The sequence below is a fragment of the Triticum urartu genome, chromosome 3 (genome assembly GCF_003073215.2).
Source record: "Triticum urartu cultivar G1812 chromosome 3, Tu2.1, whole genome shotgun sequence".
NCBI classification, from domain to species: domain Eukaryota; kingdom Viridiplantae; phylum Streptophyta; class Magnoliopsida; order Poales; family Poaceae; genus Triticum; species Triticum urartu.
This window is the reverse complement of record NC_053024.1, coordinates 8,177,992-8,197,896: the sequence shown is the minus strand read 5'-3', so window position 1 is coordinate 8,197,896 and position 19,905 is coordinate 8,177,992. Positions and strand designations below refer to the sequence as shown.

Genomic DNA, 19,905 nt, shown 5'->3' with positions numbered 1-19,905 from the left:
TTGGTGTGACTGGTCCAGCGTCGTAATTTTATTTTCTCAATTTACCGTGACGGTTTCTATTCATGGGTTTTGGTACCTGTCACCTCATTTTTTTCCTTGTGCTTTTCAATTGTGCCCGCACGACGACGAGCGGTTGGGAGACGCGGCAGCGGCGAACGGGTGATTGGCCGGCAGCGAGCGACGGTTGTGCTCTGCGAGCTCTGGGTGTCGTTGACGGGTGGAATCGGCGGCGCTGCGGCCGGCCGGCTGGATCGAAGGAATGTTTCTTCCCCTCTTTCTTTTCTACAAGCACGAAAGATTTTACAAACCAAACCACGAGAAATTAAGTGACTGGCAAGTAGTGTCATCATTTATCTCTTCCAAGATAATGAACCTCACTTGTCTTCAATTCACACGCCACATAAAAAATCCAAGAGATTATCAAACATAAGTGTGCGCCACCAAACGCGAGTGGCATTCTCCTATGTTCTACTTGGACATTTTCTATTACAAGCTACAGTGTGTTCCATGTCACCGCTCTAGTGCCATGATCCACGCTTTTTTTTTTTCAAATCCGCTGCTGCTATCAGCGCGAGATCTGAGGCCCACTGGTGATGCTTGCTTCAAGCAATGATGTTTGTATTGGAACGAAGACCCAGCGGCAAGTAAACGAAGACCCCACTGGCCGGCCACTGGTGATGCAGAACTGTTCTTTGGCGCAGGGAGCGGGCTAGCTGCAGGATGCTTTCTTTGCCTGCAGGTCAGGAAGAGTTTCCTTCATTCCTTGCCGCTGCTGATCATATCGATCTCCACAGTTTCTTTTTCAGACGAGGGCAAGCACACAGCTCTCCCCCCTCCTACGCATCAACACCTCCACACATGCATGCTTCTGCCCCTGCATCCATCCACACCTCCTTTGCGAATCCCAGGCAGGCAGCTCTCCGCCATTCTTCGAGTCCGGCAGCAGGAGCGCCCTCGTGTACGTATATACCCTTGTGTATATTATGGCTTTGTAACAACAGTTTGTTACATCAGATTCCGCATATTGCTTGCCCACATTATCTGTTACTTATTACTCGTGCGTGGATGCATTTGCAAATGAACTCCATTAATTTCCTGCATGCAGCATCCTCCGTGTGTGAGGATGAACGTGGCCACCACAATGTAATACTCCACCCCTTTACCATCCAACCCCCAGTTTACCATGGGATAGAGACCTAAAAACCACTCCCAAACGTTCTTATATTTTGGGATGAAGAGAGAACGTGCTAGTGTAAAAAACGTCCTTATATTTTGGAACGGAGATACCCGGCAACTCTACCATGACCACCACAATTTACCATCGCCAATCCTACCTACCGGGAACGAACCATCGAGCGTGAGACGTGGTCAATCAGTTTGGATCGATTCCGTCTAGCGCGCAAGCCACTACTTGCGTACGCAAACAGCTAAGTCGCAATTCCTTTTTTTTTGCCCCCGATCGAGCGCAAAAAGCTATCGATCAGGTTCATCTACTACGTACTGCTCAACACGCGCACGCCATAGCACACAATTTGATTTGATTTTTCTTTTGCGAATGAGTACATAATTTGATTTGCACATGCATGTACCATCAATCCATGAAGGAGGGGCATATGCATGAACGGATGCAATGCATGTGCAATTTGTGCAATGTGATCAATCTTGCAACCCGCTAGCTGGAGAGATAACCATTTACGCATATGAATGTAAAAAAAATTCTCATGGGTAATACTCCCTCCGTTTCAAAATAAATGACCCAACTTTTTTTTAAGCATCAGTACAGACACAAGCGCTCATATACACGCGCATACACTCATCCCTATGAACGCACACACGCATACCCTATCCCTATGAGCACCTCAATCCAGGAATAATGCGAGCACCAGAATTTGAGCCCTGATGGGTTGGGGATACCACTGTCCACCTAACCAACTCAATCACAGGTTGATTATACTAACTTTGTACTAAAATTAATACAAAATTAAGTTATCTATTTTGAAACGGAGGGAGTACTTTGGAATTTATCGAAACCAAACCGTACTGGTATTTCATACCGTATTTATTCGTAACCCGAATAACCGTATTAACCGAACGCACACCCCGAGGGACGCGCAACACGTCGTTGATGAGCACCTCCATTGAGTGTGAGGTCGACACCGTACTGAGCTTCGCCGATGCTGCACGCTGAGCGGAGCTTCTGGTCTTCTCGAGTGCTGCACGCCATGGCGCAAGAAATCAAGAAAAACGACTGTGGACAGTGGTGGGGTGAGGTTGTAGGAGACGGCGTCCTCGGCACGGCCGACCGTGGGCGTCGGCGATGCCGAGCACGACCACCTGGCTCTACCTCCCCAACGTTGACCGCAGGGAAGTACTTGTGGACGGAGGGATGCATGTACCATACGAGACAAGATTTATCATTACAACGGTGGATTGAAAACGAGTGGATTCATCATTCAAGGAGGATTCCTCGTTACAACGCCCCCCATATGCTCGGATGCATGTACCGTTTTCAATACAACGCCCCCCATATGCTCCGATGCATGTACCGTTTTCAATACAACGATGACCGCCGGGAAGAACTCAAAGACTAGCCACAGTGAAAGTAACTTTAGCAGTAACATCGAGTTTAACTCAGCAAATTTGCTTATATGGCAATTAGTTAATGCGAAGAGGGATAGTTTGAGTAACTTAGAGGTTGTTTGTTTACAGAGACTTATTGATGTAGGGACTTAAAAAAGTCTCTATAAGTCCCATCTAAACCAAACAGAAGGGACTTGGACTTAAAATGGGCATTTGAGACTTATGAAATAAGACTCTCAAGGAGAGACTTATAGGGACTTATAGGTGTAGTATGGCCTTTTAGTCCATGTTAAGTCCCACAAACCAAACATATAGGGACTTTTTAGAGACTTGAGACTTATAAATTGGGACTAAAAAAAGTCCTAGGACTTATGAACCAAACAGGGCCTTAGCTAGTTACTGTAACATCACATGTCCCAATGCAATATGAGTTTATAACCTAATAAATGAATCTTTGCATGACACCACAATTATGTTACTACCCATTATAAAGGTAGTAGTATAGCCTAGGGATATGTGTATGTTACTCTCTATTGTGGCTAGTCTAAACTTTGGCGAGCAGGCCTTTGTATGTTGGCGTGCTATATTGTGAGATTAGCAGAAATTTCCATCAAGATTTAATGCGGCCGGTGCGAGTATTACGGGAGGGAGAAGGCAAACAGAAATACGGGGTTGGTTTTCCTATTTTTGGCTAAAAAATAGACAAGTGGGAGGAAAAATTACGCGAGGCAGTTGGATTGAAAACGAGTGGAGCGGAAGCACGGATCGGTGCATATGGGCGGAGCAGGCAAGCCTCGTCTGGTAATTAGTTTCCATAAAGATTTTTTTCCAGTTGCAAATGCTCTTGTCGCATGCGTGATTTTGCTGCCTTGAATTCATTTTAGATCTCACTTGTTATGCTGCTCAACTTGTTACGCTAGCTGCTCAGAAGATCTAGATCTTACCGGCCGGCCTCTCAGAAGTTCCCAACCTGACCGTCTCCATCCTCCCTCGATCTCAAATTAGTGTCGGGGTTTATGGGAGGGGTTTGTTTGTTTGCTCTTTTTTCCATCACATCCGCCATGTTTGTTCAGAGTTCTTACTAGAGTCACACAGTCAACCATCTGTGAGATGGTAGCCGTCAAACCCAATATCCAAAGGCTGGGGTTCTCTTGTGCTTAATTAGTTCTGCACTCAGCTTTTATATTCTACTTGTGAAGATCTGGGTTGATACTCATTCGTTCACTCCTTTTTCAACATTCTCATTTCAGTCCTAAGACCAAAAAAACTCAAGTTCCAAAAAGTAGCAGTTTGAGGGAAAAACACCTATCTAACCGATCGGCGATGCTACACACACGGGCAGAAATTTACAGGGTTTACGGACTGGCACATGTGGCATAGTTTGAATGGGGTTAGAAAGAGGAAAGGCCCCACTTCCTGAAAATCAAGAAGGAGAGGTTAATTAGTGTTAAGGCACCCCGTAAATCTCCGTTGTTAGCCCGTGCCCAAAAGCCCTCTCACTTCCAATTTTTTTTTTTTGGGACTTCCCAAAAAACAGCCCCTCCATCCCATCTTTAGTGGGGAAACTGCACCAGTAATCAATCATCTCAATTAGTGGGGAATCACGCTAGCTAGCTGGCAGATCACTCCACTCTACTCCCTCCGTTCCACAACACATGACTTTCATTTGTTAATATATAGATGTATCTAGACATGTTTTAGTATATAGATACATCCATTTTTTAACAAATGGAAGTCAAATACTCTCTCCGTCCCATAATATAAGAACGTTTTTAACACTAGTGTAGTGTTAAAAACGTTCTTATATTATGGGACAGAGGAAATATTTTGGAACGGAGGGAGTACATGTGATCAAATCCGTTTTAATTAATCGCCTAACTGGGACTTCAACCGCCGCACAAGAAGGCGCTTGATGCCGTGGATAACCCCGCCCGGCCTAAGCACCGCGTCTGGGCGCGTGATGGCGGCGTGCGCGACGCCATTGGTGCCCATGGCGAGCTCGATCTCCTCGCCGGAGAGGGTGAGGTGGTGGGCCGCGGGCCATGAGCCCGCGGGGTGGCGGGAGGGGAGGACGTGGAAGAGGAGCAGCGACTAGACCGACTTGAGGTTCCGGGGCTCGAGCAGGAAGCGCTTGAACTCCGGGTCGAGGTCCCGCTCCAGCGTCTTATTCCGCGGCGCGAAGATGGTGACGTTGTGCCTCCCGACGGCGTCCTCTAGCGTCTGGATCAGCAGGGCCTTCTCCACCAGCTCCGCCAGCTCCGCGTAGTGCAAGTCCAGCAATGCCACCAGCACCGAGTTGGATTTGACCCCCACCCCGGCGACCGCAGCTGCCCCAGCGTCGGTTGACGCGGCGAAGGGGAGTTGTGGAGGGCAATGTGGGTTCCTCCGGCGCTGTCTTGGCGGCCACCGCGCCGGCCAGGAGTAGGACGAACAGGAGCAGGGCACCGTGCGGGCGGCCGAGTGAATTGCAGAAAACCACCACATTTGGGGTTAGCTTTGCGGAAAAGTACCTAGTCCCTAATTATTTGCAAAACGCACCGCGGATTCGGTAAACTTGTTGCAAATAGCACTGATGAGGTGATCTGGCCCGTTTGATCACTTTCTGACAAGTGGGGTCAGATTGTAAGAGCAAAAAATTTACACACACACCCCTTGATCTAAAACTGAAAAGCAATCAGCCCCCCACCCCTCGGGCAGAGGCGCGCTGGGCGTCGGGTTCATGGCCTCCGCCGCGCTGCTTGGCCGGCGACGCTGGAGCGACGCGCTGGGCGGAGGGCCGGCGACCTCGCCGCAGCCGACAAGCACGCCTGCGACCACCGCTGCCCCGCCATCCTCCTCCCATTTTCTTTCCTTCTCCTCTGGGACGACCCGCACCTCGCCCCTACCTAGCCCAGCCGTTGGCAGCCACGGCCATGTCGACAGCGTCGGAATCCGCGACGGCTTGTATCCCCTGCTGCTCTCCAAGCACGGTCGAGGCCATGGTCGAGCAACCGCCCGGCTCCAACCGCACGGCGGCGCACGGGCCCGACCCGACCGGCACTGTCGAGGAGCTCTTCGCAGGGACCTCCTCCACTGCGTGGCTGTCTGCGCCGACGAGGTCGGCCTCGCCGGGGAACACCTCCTCCTCTCCTCTCTCTGCGCGCGTCACGGGCGCGAGGGCGCGCGACGGCAAGATCCACAGCCATGGCGACCCGCGTCATCAATCCCGGCCAACGCGGCCTCACCTCTCGCCTTTCTGGCCGTCGCCGATGGTAGACGAGGCAGCAGTGGAGAAGAAAAGAAAAGGGAGGAGGAAGGAGATGGTGGACAGGGCAGCGGTGGTCGCCGGCGACGAGGTCGTCGGAGTGGCACGGGGGGTGGCTAGCTCGGGGGCTCTGGCTCTCCCGATCCAGACGGGGTCGAAGCAGGGGGGCTCTGATTGCTTTTTCTTTTCAGATCCAGGGGCCTGTATGTCAAAACTTTGCCAAGTCAGCTTCTTACAATCAGACCCCACTTGTCAGAAAGTGATCAAACGGGCCAGATCACCTTATCAGTGCTATTTGCAACAAGTTTACTGAATCCGCGGTGCGTTTTGCAAATAATTAGGGACTAGGTAGTTTTCCGCAAAGCTAACCCCAAATGTGGTGGTTTTCTGCAATTCACTCGCGGGCGGCCTCTGCTCGCTCCTCGGACTCCTCTAGCTGCTGCCTGCTACGGCAGCGTCGGCGGTGGTGGAGGGTTCCTGGATTTGTGTAGCTACCAGTGTTGGGGAACGTAGCAGAAATTCAAAATTTTCCTACGTGTCACCAAGATCTATATATGGAGAAACCAGCAACGAGGGGAAGGAGAGTGCATCTACATACTAAGCGGAAGCGTTCAAGAGAACGGGGTTGAAGGAGTCGTACTCGTCGTGATCCAAATCACCGGAGATCCTAGTGCCGAACGGACGGCACCTCCGCGTTCAACACACGTACAGCCCGGTGACATCTCCCATGCCTTGATCCAGCAAGGAGAGAGGGAGAGGTTGAGGAAGACTCCATCCAGCAGCAGCACAATGGCGTGGTGGTGGTGGAGGAGCGTGGTACTCCAGCAGGGCTTCGCCAAGCACCGCAAGAGACGAGAGGGAGAGGGGTAGGGCTGCGCCAAGAAGGAGAGGAACTCATGTGTCTTGGGCAGCCCAAACCTCAAGTATATATAGGGGAAGGGGAGGGGCTGCGCCCCCACCTAGGGTTCCCTCCCTAGGGTGGCGGCAGCCCCCAGATCCCATCTGGGTGGCGGCCAGGTGGAGGGGGAGAGGGAGGCGCACCAGGCATGGGCCCTAAGGCCCATCTGCCCTAGGGTTTGCCCCCCTCCTCCCCTTAGGCGCCTTGGGCCATTGTGGGGGGTGCACCAGCCCACCTGGGGCTGGTCCCCTCCCACACTTGGCCCATGCAGCCCTCCGGGGCTTGTGGCCCCACTTGGTGGACCCCCGGGACCCTCCCGGTGGTCCCGGTACGTTACCGATAAACCCCGAAACTTTTCCGGTGACCAAAACAGGACTTCCCATATATAAATCTTTACCTCCGGACCATTCCGGAACTCCTCGTGACGTCCGGGATCTCATCCGGGACTCCGAACAACATTCGGTAACCACGTATATCTATTCCCTATAACCCTAGCGTCATCGAACCTTAAGTGTGTAGACCCTACGGGTTCGGGAACCATGCAGACATGACCGAGATAACTCCCCGGTCAATAACCAACAGCGGGATCTGGATACCCATGTTGGCTCCCACATGTTCCACGATGATCTCATCGGATGAACCACGATGTCAAGGACTTAATCAATCCCGTATACAATTCCCTTTGTCTAGCGGTACGATACTTGCCCGAGATTCGATCGTCGGTATCCCGATACCTTGTTCAATCTCGTTACTGGCAAGTCTCTTTACTCGTTCCGTAACACATCATCCCGTGATCAACTCCTTGATCACATTGTGCACATTATGATGATGTCCTACAGAGTGGGCCCAGAGATACCTCTCCGTTTACACGGAGTGACAAATCCCAGTCTCGATTCGTGCCAACCCAACAGACACTTTCGGAGATACCTGTAGTGTACCTTTATAGCCACCCAGTTACGTTGTGACGTTTGGCACACCCAAAGCACTCCTACGGTATCCGGGAGTTGCACAATCTCATGGTCTAAGGAAATGATACTTGACATTAGAAAAGCTTTAGCATACGAACTACATGATCTTGTGCTAGGCTTAGGATTGGGTCTTGTCCATTACATCATTCTCCTAATGATGTGATCCCGTTATCAACGACATCCAATGTCCATGGTCAGGAAACCGTAACCATCTATTGATCAACGAGCTAGTCAACTAGAGGCTTACTAGGGACATGGTGTTGTCTATGTATCCACACATGTATCTGAGTTTCCTATCAATACAATTCTAGCATGGATAATAAACGATTATCATGAACAAGGAAATATAATAATAATCAATTTATTATTGCCTCTAGGGCATATTTCCAACAGTCTCCCACTTGCACTAGAGATAATAATCCAGTTCACATCGATATGTGATTAACACTCAAGTTCACATCCCCATGTGACTAACACCCAAAGAGTTCTAGGTTTGATCATGTTATGCTTGTGAGAGAGGTTTCAGTCAACGGGTCTGCAACATTCAGATCCGTATGTACTTCGCAAATTTCCGTGTCATCTTGTAGATGCAACTACTACGCTACATTTGGAGCCATTTCAAATAACTATTCTACTTGGAGCTATTCTAAATTGTTGCTCCATTATACGTATCCGGTATCTCTACTCAGAGCTATCCGGATAGGTGTTAAGCTTGCATCGACGTAACTCTTTACGTCGAACTCTTTATCACCTCCATAACCGAGAAACATATCCTTATTCCTCTAAGGATAATTTAGACCGCTATCTGGTGATCTACTCCTAGATCACCTTTGTACCCTCTTGCCAGACATGTGGCAAGGCACACATCAGGTGCGGTACTCAGCATGGCATACCGTATAGAGCCTATGACAAAAGCATAAGGGACGACCTTCGTCCTTCCTCTTTATTCTGCCGTGGTCGAGCTTTAAGCCTTAACTTCATACCTTACAACTCAGGCAAGAACTCCTTCTTTGACTGATCCATCTTGAACACCTTCAAGATTATGTCAAGATATGTGCTCATTTGAAAGTACCATTAAGTGTTTTGATCTATCCTTATAGATCTTGATGCTCAATGTTCAAGTGGCTTAATCCAGGTTTTCCATTGAAAAACACTTTTCAAATAACCCTATATGCTTTCCAGAAATTCTACATCATTTCCGATCAACAATATGTCAACAACATATACTCATCAGAAATTTTATAGCGCTCCCACTCACTTCTTTGGAAATACAAGTTTCTCATAAACTTTGTATACACCCAAAAGCTTTGATCATCTCATCAAAGCGTACATTCCAACTCCGAGATTCTTACTCCAGTCCTTAGAAGGATTGCTAGAGCTTTGCATATTTATTAGCATCTTTCAGGATTGACAAAACCTTCCGATTGTATCACATACAACCTTTCCTCAAGAAAATCGTCGAGGAAACAATGTTTTGACATCCTATCTGCAAGATTTCATAAATAATGCAGTGACTGCTAATATAATTCCAACGGACTCTTAGCATCGCTACGAGTGAGAAAGTCTCGCCGTAGTCAACTCCTTGAACTTGTCGGGAAACATCTTAACAACAAGTCGAGCTTTCTTAATGGTAACATTTACCATCATTGTCCGTCTTCCTTTTAAAATCCATCTGTACTCAACAGCCTTACGACCATCGAGCCGTTCTGCCAAAGTCTACACTTTGTTTTCATACATGGATCCTCTCTCGGATTTTATGGCCTCGAGCCATTTATCGGAATTTGGGCCCACCATCGCTTCTCCATAGCTCGTAGGTTCATTGTTGTCTAGCAACATGACTTCCAAGATAGGAATACGTACCACTCTAAAGTAGTACGCATCCTTGTCGTCCTACGAGGTTTGGTAGTGACTTGATCTGAAGTTTCATGATCACTATCATAAGCTTCCACTTCAATTGGTGTAGGTGCCACAGGAACAACTCCCTGTGCCCTGCCACACACTAGTTGAAGAGACGGTTCAGTAACCTCATCAAGTGTCCACCATCCTCCCACTCAATTCTTTCGAGAGAAACTTTTCCTCGAGAAAGGACCCGATTCTAGAAACAATCCCTTATTGCTTTCGGATCTGAGACAGGAGGTATACCCAACTGTTTTGGGTGTCCTGTGAATATGCATTTATCCGCTTTGGGTTCGAGCTTATCAGCCTGAAACTTTTCACATAAGCATCGCAGCCCCAAACTTTTAAGAAATGACAGCTTAGGTTTCTCTAAACCATAGTTCATACGGTGTCATCTCATCGGAATTACGTGGTGCCCTATTTAAAGTGAATGTGGTTGTTTCTAATGCCTAACCCATAAACTATCGTGGTAATTCGATAAGAGACATCATGGTATGCATCATATCCAATAGGGTGCAGTTATGATGTTCGGACACACCATCACACTATGGTGTTCCAGGCTGTATTGGTTGTGAAACAATTTCCACAATGTCTTAATTCTGTGCCAAACTCGTAATTCAGATATTCATCTCTATGATCATATCATAGATCTTTTATCCTCTTGTCACGACGATCTTTCAACTTCATCCTGAAATTACTTGAACCTTTCAATAATTCAGACTCGTGATTCATCAAGTAAATATACTCAACATCTACTCAAATCATCTGTGAAGTAAGAACATAACAATATCCACTACACGCCTCAGCACTCATTGGACTGCACACATCAAAATGTATTACTTCCAACAAGTTGCTTTCTAGTTCCATTTTACTGAAAACGAGGCTTTCAGTCATCTTGCCCATGTGGTATGATTTGCATGTCTCAAGTGATTCAAAATCAAGTGAGTCCAAACGGTCCATTTGCATGGAGTTTCTTCATGCATACACACCAATAGACATGGTTCGCATGTCTTAAATTTTTCAAAACAAGTGAGCCCAAAGATCCATCAACATGGAGCTTCTTCATGCGTTTTATACCGATATGACTTTACGCGGTAGTGCCACAAGTAGGTGGTACTATCATTACTATCTTATATCTTTTGGCATGAACATGTGTATTAATACGATCGAGATTCAATAAACCATTCATTTTAGGCGCAAGACCATTGAAGGTGTTATTCAAATAAACAGAGTAACCATTATTCTCCTTAAATGAATAACCGTATTGCGATAGACATAATCCAATCATGTCTATGCTCAACGCAAACACCAATCTCGATGGTAGAGGGAGCGTGCGATGCTTGATCACATCAAGCTTGGAAAAACATCCAACACATATCGCCAGCTCACCTTTAGCTAGTCTCCTTTACTCCGCAACCTTTTATTTTGAGTTTACTAACACTTAGCAACCGAACCAGTATCTAATACCATGATGCTACTAGGAGTACTAGTAAAGTACACATTAACACAATGTATATCCAATATACTTCTATCGACCTTGCCAGCCTTCTCATCTACCAAGTATCTAGGGTAATTCTGCTCCAGTGGCTGTTCCCCTTATTACAGAAGCACTTAGTCTCGGGTTTGGGTTCAACCTTGGGTTTCTTCACTAGAGCAGCAGCTGATTTGCCGTTTCATGAAGTATCCCTTCTTGCCCTTGCCCTTCTTGAAACTAGTGGTTTCACCAACCATCAACAATTGATGCTCCTTCTTGATTTCTACTTTTGTGGTGTCAAACATCGCGAATATCTCAAGGATCATCATATATGTCCCTGATATATTATAGTTCATCACGAAGCTCTAGCAGCTCGGTGGTAATGACCTCGGAGAAACGTCACTATCTTATCTGGAAGATTAACTCCCACTCGATTCAAGCGATTGTTGTACTCAGACAATCTGTGCACAAGCTCAACGATTGAGCTTTTCTCCCTTAGTTTGCAGGCTAAGAAAATCGTCGGAGGTCTTATACCTCTTGACGTGGGCACGAGCCTGAAATTCCAATTTCAGCCCTCGAAACATCTCATATGTTTCGTGACGTTTCAAAACGTCTCCGGTGCCTCAACTCTAAACCGTTTAACTGAACTATCACGTAGTTATCAAAATGTGTATGTCAGATGTTCGCAACATCCACAGACGATGTTCGAGGTTTAGCACACTGAGCGGTGCATTAAGGACATAAGCCTTCTATGAAGCAATGAGGACAATCCTCCGTTTACGGACCTAGTCCGCATAATTGCTACTATCAACTTTCAACTAAATTTTCTCTAGGAACATATCTAAACAGTAGAACTGAAGCGCGAGCTACGACATAATTTGCGAAGACCTTTTGACTATGTTCAGGATAATTAAGTTCATCTTATGAACTCCCACTCAGATAGACATCCCTCTAGTCATCTAAGTGATTACATGATCCGAGTCAACTAGGCCGTGTCTGATCATCACGTGAGACGGACTAGTCATCATCGGTGAACATCTTCATGTTGATCATATCTACCATACGACTCATGCTCGACCTTTCGGTCTCTTGTGTTCCGAGGCCATGTCTGTAGATGCTAGGCTCGTCAAGTCAACCTAAGTGTTTCGCGTGTGTAAATCTGGCTTACACGCGTTGTATGTGAACGTAAGAATCTATCACACCCGATCATCACGTGGTGCTTCGAAACGACGAACTTTCGCAACGGTGCACAGTTAGGGGGAACACTTTCTTGAAATTTTAATGAGGGATCATCTTATTTACTACCGTCATTCTAAGCAAATAAGATGCAAAAACATGATAAACATCACATGCAATAAAAAAAACAGTGACATGATATGGCCAATATCATATAGCTCCTTTGATCTCCATCTTGGGGCTCCATGATCATCTTGTCACCGGCATGACACCATGATCTCCATCATCATGTCTTCATGAAGTTGTCTCGCCAACTTATTACTTCTACTACTATGGCTACCGGTTAGCAATAAAGTAAAGTAATTACATGGCGTTGTTCAATGACATGCAGGTCATATAATAAATAAAGACAACTCCTATGGCTCCTGCCGGTTGTCATACTCATCGACATGCAAGTCGTGATTCCTATTACAAGAACATGATCAATCCCATACATCACATATCATTCATCACATTCTTCTTGGCCATATCACATCACATAGCATACCCTGCAAAAACAAGTTAGACGTCCTCTAATTGTTGCTTGCATGTTTTACATGGCTGCTAAGGGTTTCTAGCAAGAACGTTTCTTACCTACGCAAAAACCACAACGTGATATGCCAATTGCTTTTTACCCTTCATAAGGACCCTTTTCATCGAATCCGATTCGACTAAAGTGGGAGAGACAGACACCCACTAGCCACCTTATGCAACTAGTGCATGTCAGTCGGTGGAACCAGTCTCACGTAAGAGTACGTGTAAGGTCGGTCCGGGCCGCTTCATCCCACGATGCCGCCGAATCAAGATAAGACTAGTAACGGCAAGCAAATTGACAAAATCGACGGCCACAACAATTTGTGTTCTACTCGTGCATAGAACCTACGCATAGACCTAGCTCTGATACCACTGTTGGGGAACGTAGCAGAAATTCAAAATTTTCCTACGTGTCACCAAGATCTATCTATGGAGAAACCAGCAACGAGGGGAAGGAGAGTGCATCTACATACCCTTGTAGATCGCTAAGCGGAAGCGTTCAAGAGAACGGGGTTGAAGGAGTCGTACTCGTCGTGATCCAAATCACCGGAGATCCTAGTGCCGAACGGACGGCACCTCCGCGTTCAACACATGTACAGCCCGGTGACGTCTCCCATGCCTTGATCCAGCAAGGAGAGAGGGAGAGGTTGAGGAAGACTCCATCCAGCAGCAGCACAACGGCGTGGTGGTGGTGGAGGAGCGTGGTACTCCAGCAGGGCTTCGCCAAGCACCGCAAGAGACGAGGAGGGAGAGGGGTAGGGCTGCGCCAAGAAGGAGAGGAACTCATGTGTCTTGGGCAGCCCAAACCTCAAGTATATATAGGAGAAGGGGAGGGGCTGCGCCCCCACCTAGGGTTCCCTCCCTAGGGGTGGCGGCAGCCCCCAGATCCCATCTGGGTGGCGGCCAGGTGGAGGGGGAGAGGGAGCCGCACCAGGCATGGGCCCTAAGGCCCATCTGCCCTAGGGTTTGCCCCCCCCTCCTCCCCTTAGGCGCCTTGGGCCCTTGTGGGGGGCGCACCAGCCCACCTGGGGCTGGTCCCCTCCCACACTTGGCCCATGCAGCCCTCCGGGGCTTGTGGCCCCACTTGGTGGACCCCCGGGACCCTCCCGGTGGTCCCGGTACGTTACCGATAAACCCCGAAACTTTTCCGGTGACCAAAACAGGACTTCCCATATATAAATCTTTACCTCCGGACCATTCCGGAACTCCTCGTGACGTCCGGGATCTCATCCGGGACTCCCGAACAACATTCGGTAACCACGTATACTATTCCCTATAACCCTAGCGTCATCGAACCTTAAGTGTGTAGACCCTACGGGTTCGGGAGACATGCAGACATGACCGAGACGTTCCGGTCAATAACCAACAGCGGGATCTGGATACCCATGTTGGCTCCCACATGTTCCACGATGATCTCATCGGATGAACCACGATGTCAAGGACTTAATCAATCCCGTATACAATTCCCTTTGTCTAGCGGTACGATACTTGCCCGAGATTCGATCGTCGGTATCCCGATACCTTGTTCAATCTCGTTACCGGCAAGTCTCTTTACTCGTTCCGTAACACATCATCCCGTGATCAACTCCTTGATCACATTGTGCACATTATGATGATGTCCTACCGAGTGGGCCCAGAGATACCTCTCCGTTTACACGGAGTGACAAATCCCAGTCTCGATTCGTGCCAACCCAACAGACACTTTCGGAGATACCTGTAGTGTACCTTTATAGCCACCCAGTTACGTTGTGACGTTTGGCACACCCAAAGCACTCCTACGGTATCCGGGAGTTGCACAATCTCATGGTCTAAGGAAATGATACTTGACATTAGAAAAGCTTTAGCATACGAACTACATGATCTTGTGCTAGGCTTAGGATTGGGTCTTGTCCATTACATCATTCTCCTAATGATGTGATCCCGTTATCAACGACATCCAATGTCCATGGTCAGGAAACCGTAACCATCTATTGATCAACGAGCTAGTCAACTAGAGGCTTACTAGGGACATGATGTTGTCTATGTATCCACACATGTATCTGAGTTTCCTATCAATACAATTCTAGCATGGATAATAAACGATTATCATGAACAAGGAAATATAATAATAATCAATTTATTATTGCCTCTAGGGCATATTTCCAACAACCAGCTTCCCAGCCACTTCGAGGCCGGCCGCCGCGCCGAGTTCCACCCGGAGTACATGGGTGCCAGTGCAGGAGGCATGGTCGTTGGCTTCGCTATCGCTCCCGGATTCCGGCTGAGCAACGCCGGCGTGGTGGATGCAGATTATTTGAGCATCTGGACCCAGGCCCATCTATCTTAACTCTCCAATATTGTTTTGAGATTTGTGCAACACAACTAACAATTTACATGTAAATTTCTCTTTTTGTTTCTCTCATATAGAACATGTCTTGAATCTCAAACTTTGCAGCACAATAAAGCTTCCTAACTAGAACGTGAGATAAAACTTTCATATTTTTTGGCCCGACATAAATTCTAAAAATAAGATTTTTTGACCAAAAGATTCTTAATTCGTATATTTATATTGGACGAAAAAAATCTGAAAGTTTTATCCCAGATTCTAGATAGAAAGCTTTGCTGTGCTGTGGAAGTTTGAAGTTCAAAACATGTTTTATGTGAGAGAAACAAAAAAGAGAAATGTGCTTGCCCGGATTGTTATGCGAAAAATGAATGGTAAAATAGACGGGTCTGGGTGCAGGTGCTCTAATAAAACATATTTTCCCGACGTGGTGAGCGCCCGCGCGTCGTCTACCTCGTACCCCGTGGCAACGTATGGTAGAATCAGCCACGGACCTAGCCGGACTAGCAGCTCACCGGCGTAGCGGCAGCAGCTGCATTCTTTCGAGCTCGTAGTAGCTCCTGCCTTGATTAATTACAAGAGTATTACTCCACAGTAATCTTCCAAGTGGGTTCAGGGACATAATGGTCACTTTAGGTCTCTATAAATAGAAAAGGAGAGGGATATGGCCTGGGAAATAAGAGAAGAGGAGAAAATGTCAAATGTTGAAAAAATTCGTTGCTGCAGTGTCATTATTTGAAAGTTGGACGAATTAAGTGTCAAACCTAGATTCCATGTGTTATATTTCCAATTTCCCCCTTAATCAAATGGCGGGTCTGTAATTTGTACTTGTGGTGATTTCAGAAGCAGGGTTGAGCTGCAGATCGACATCGATATGGCCGGAGGAGCAGCATGGAAAGAATGGGGTATCGCAACATGGAAAGAATGGGGTATCCAGCCGTTGGTGCTGCTCAGCTTGACGCTCCAGGTGGCGCTGCTCATGCTGGCGGAATTCCGGCGGCGCGTTGACTCCGGCGCGGTAAGGTTCTTGGCTTGGTCGGCGTACATGCTGGCCGACGGCACGGCCATCTACGTGCTGGGCCACCTGTCCGCCGCCAGCCGGTCTCTCGACCACGAGCTTATGGCCTTCTGGGCGCCGTTCCTGCTGCTCCATCTGGGCGGGCAGGACAACATCACCGCCTACGCCGTCGAGGACAACCGGCTCTGGCTGCGGCACTTGCAGACGCTTGCCGTGCAGGTGACCGCCGCCGGCTACGTCCTCTTCTACACCTCCGTTGTCGTTGGTGGCTCGGCCTTGCTCCGGTGGGCCGGCATCCTCATGTTTGTGGTGGGTGTCGTCAAGTACGCGGAGAGGGTCTGGGCTCTCCGGTGCGCTGGCAGCAACCCGGTGGGGAAGAACTACCAAGCTTTACAGCATTCGGCCTTCGTTTTCTCACGCAACAATCTGGAAGACATACTAGACAAGCGTCCATGGGACACTGAAGACTGCCTACTGATGGCTCACCGAACGCTTGGGGTTCCCAAGGAAATGATCAAGGGGCTGATCAACGAAGCAGGATACGGACATGCTTCGTATCTCCGGGAGGAGGGCCGTTTGTACAAGGTGGTTGAGATGCAGCTGTCCCTGATGCACGACGTCCTGTACACCAAGGCTGAGGTGATGCACACTTGGTACGGCCTCTGCATCCGTATGCTCTCGCCGGCGGCCACCACCGTCGCCTTCCTGCTGTTCCATCGTCATCAACATCGTCATCAACATCGGGCGGTAGATGTGGCTGTCACCTATGTCCTGCTGGTAGGTGCCCTTGTCCTGGAGGTGGTGTCGGCGTTGAGAGGCTTATTCTCGAGTTGGGCATGCGTGCTGCTCATAAGTCATGGGCCGGATGACTCCCTCCGCGAGACCTTGCGTTACATACCCGGCACCACAACACCACGCGCCGGCAGGCCAAGATGGTGGCTCAAGGCGGCGGCATGGGTACCAAGACATGTCAGCGGTTCGCTCGGCCGTATGGTGTTGTCCGTCCGCCGGCTGGTCCGCGCAGCGGACTGGGCAAGGTACTGGTCGGCCTCCATGGGGCAGCACAACCTGTTGCAGCTGGCCGCTCGCAGCAGGGTCAGCAAGAGAAGCAGGCTGGCCAATTGGATGGGGAGGGAGGTGTGGTGGAACGCTATGGCCTACTCGAGCTCCATCCCTGTCTCGCCCTTGATCCAGGAGCTGGTGGTGGACTACATCCTGAGCAAGGGGGGTGACCTCAGGCTCTTTAGCCATGACGACGACAGCCTTATACATTTTGATTCACGGGGTCAAGCGGAGCTCAGGAGGTGGGGATTGTATGAGGGCCTGACCTGGAGCGTGGAAGAAAAGATCCTTGTCTGGCACATCGCCACCAACATCTACATCTACTCCATGACCATGACGAGCAGCAGCGAGGAGCAGGAGCAGGAGCATGAGCATAAGCGGGTGAGTCATCTTGCCGAGGCGGTCCAGGCGCTCTCCAACTACATGCTCTACCTCCTCGCCTCACGCCCCTACATGCTCGGTCCCACTGCCAACCACAATTCCTACATCGAGGTGTGCTTTGGCCTCATCGTGCGTGGTCCGCGTGATGCTGCTGCTACGCCTTACAGCTCACCCGAGGAGGTGGCCAGATTTCTCAAGACCTATGGGGATACAGGGAGGAACAGCCGTTATCCGCTACTACGTGTTGATCACACAACACAAGGCCATCTCGTATCCATGTTGGATAAAGGATGCGAGCTTGGTGCCAAGATCGTCGTCAGCAAGGAGGTCCAAGATGACGCAGTGGGCACGCTGGAGCTGCTCGCCCAGGTGTGGGTGGAGACGCTGTGCTACGCGGGCCAGCGGTGCAGCGCACTTTTTCATGCCAAGCAGCTCAGCGACGGCGGTGAGCTCATCACCGTCGCTGCCATTCTACTGGAGTACTTCAAACGAGGAAAAATAGAAACAAAAGAACAGGAAGAGGCGGGGACGAGGTTCATGGAGGAAGGACCTTTTGATATCCGTTGAAACATGGGCAGCAGTTCTTTATCCCATTTCCATTAATTCTCCATCCATCTGATGAGGGCCAAGGGCAATTGGATCAAGAACAGGGATGAGATCGTCTACTAGTGCTCCCGGTGTCCTTTTAATAACTGCATGTTTGGTTACTCGATCAGAATGCTTTAGTATAGTACTCCCTCCATCCCAAAATTCTTGTCATGAATTTGTCTAGATATGAATGTATCAAATATGATTTTATATGCACGTGTGTCGGAATATGGTGCTAAAAGCATCGGATTTTCTCTACCACTGTTTCCACTACATTGAGATGCCATCACTGATGAATACATTTACAAAGCGGGCATACATTTACAATTTTATTTTAGTTTTGGGAGTGCCTAGAACTCATTAGCTGAGATATAATTTGGTCTCATTCATCTTTTTTTCTTCCTAGAATCATTTGATCTCGTTCATCCTATATGGGTTGCTGGACTTCTTTTTAATTGTTGTTGTCCCTTCTATCAGCGGGCTTTGATCAAAAATGATTTGGGCTTGTATAGAAAGCGAAGAGGAAAATAAGAGAAAACATTTTGGACTTGATCGTATCTGCCACGCTGTTGTTGTTTGTTCCACGTACGTCCTTCCCTCGGCTGCATGTATGGCTCGTACATGTGAGCTGGGTGCGACGTGACATTGAGTGGAGTGAGTTTTGTTGCGTGCGTGTGTCTTCATTCGTCTTCTCCGCGTTTGTATTTTTTCTCTTTTCGTGTCCCGGCCGGCTGCATCTACATGCTTTCAAACGGGCACGCATGTACATACATAAAACACGTCATGTATATACATATACTACACCATTTTTAGTAGTAAAAATATTTAAGAATAGATAAATGCTTGCAAATTGCATGTTTAGTGGTGTACATGCAATTGATCCCGATAACTCCCGCTTGATCCAGTTGCAGCCACTTTGTGCTCGTGCAGTTGCAGTCGGATTACAACACTTGTAATTGCATGTCTAGTGATGTACATGCAATTGGCCTCGACAACACTTCTTCTAGCCCAAGTTGCAGTCTTGTGTCTCGTGCAGTTGCATTCGGGTTACAACACTTGCAGTTGCATGCCTACTGGTGGACATCCAACTGGCCTCGACAACTTCTTTCCCGGCCCCAGTCGCAGTGTTTTGTGCCCCCTGCGGTTGCAGTCGGGTAACAACGCTTGAAGCTGCAGTCGGGTTACAACACTTGTAGTTGCATGTCTAGTGATGTACATGCAATTGGCCTCGACAACACTTCTCCTAGCCCAAGTGCAGTTGCTTTGTGCACCGTGCAGTTGCAGTCAGGTTACAACACTTGCAGTTGCATGTCTAGTGGTGGACATGCAACTGGCCTTGACAACTTCTTTCCCGACCCCAGTTGAAGTGTTTTGTGCCCCACTGCACTTGCAGTCGGGTAACAACGCTTGAAGCTGCAGTCGGGTTACAACACTTGCAGTTGCATGTCTAGTGGTGGACATGCAACTATCCCGACAACTCCTCTGCGGACCCCCAGTTGTCGTCGCTTTGTGCCTCGTGCAGTTGCAGTCGAATTACAACACTTGCAGTTGCATTTCTAATACGGACATGCAAGTGGCCCCGACAACTTCCCCTCCCAACACCAGTTGCAATTGCTTTGTGCCGGTGCAATTGCAACCGGGTTACATCACTTGTAGTTGCATGTCTAGTGGTAGACATGTAACTGGCTCCTGTCCCACCGACACTCTATTTTTCAATCTAAACT

General features: G+C 48.4%; 1 protein-coding gene across 1 annotated transcript; it reads left to right on the top strand.

Annotated features, from left to right (window-relative positions):
- The first annotated feature begins 825 nt into the window (after positions 1 to 825).
- On the top strand, positions 826 to 18,501 carry LOC125547573. The gene is made up of 2 exons (XM_048711394.1): positions 826 to 958; positions 15,976 to 18,501. The coding sequence occupies exon 2, from the start codon at positions 16,007 to 16,009 to the stop codon at positions 18,158 to 18,160; it is 2,154 nt and encodes a 717-aa protein (XP_048567351.1). The 5' UTR covers positions 826 to 958; positions 15,976 to 16,006; the 3' UTR covers positions 18,161 to 18,501.
- The last annotated feature ends 1,404 nt before the right edge of the window (positions 18,502 to 19,905 follow it).

What these genes read in the sequence shown, in the direction of transcription:
- LOC125547573 (XM_048711394.1), top strand. Translation starts at nt 16,007, where the DNA reads ATGGCCGGAGGAGCAGCATGGAAAGAATGGGGTATCGCAACATGGAAA.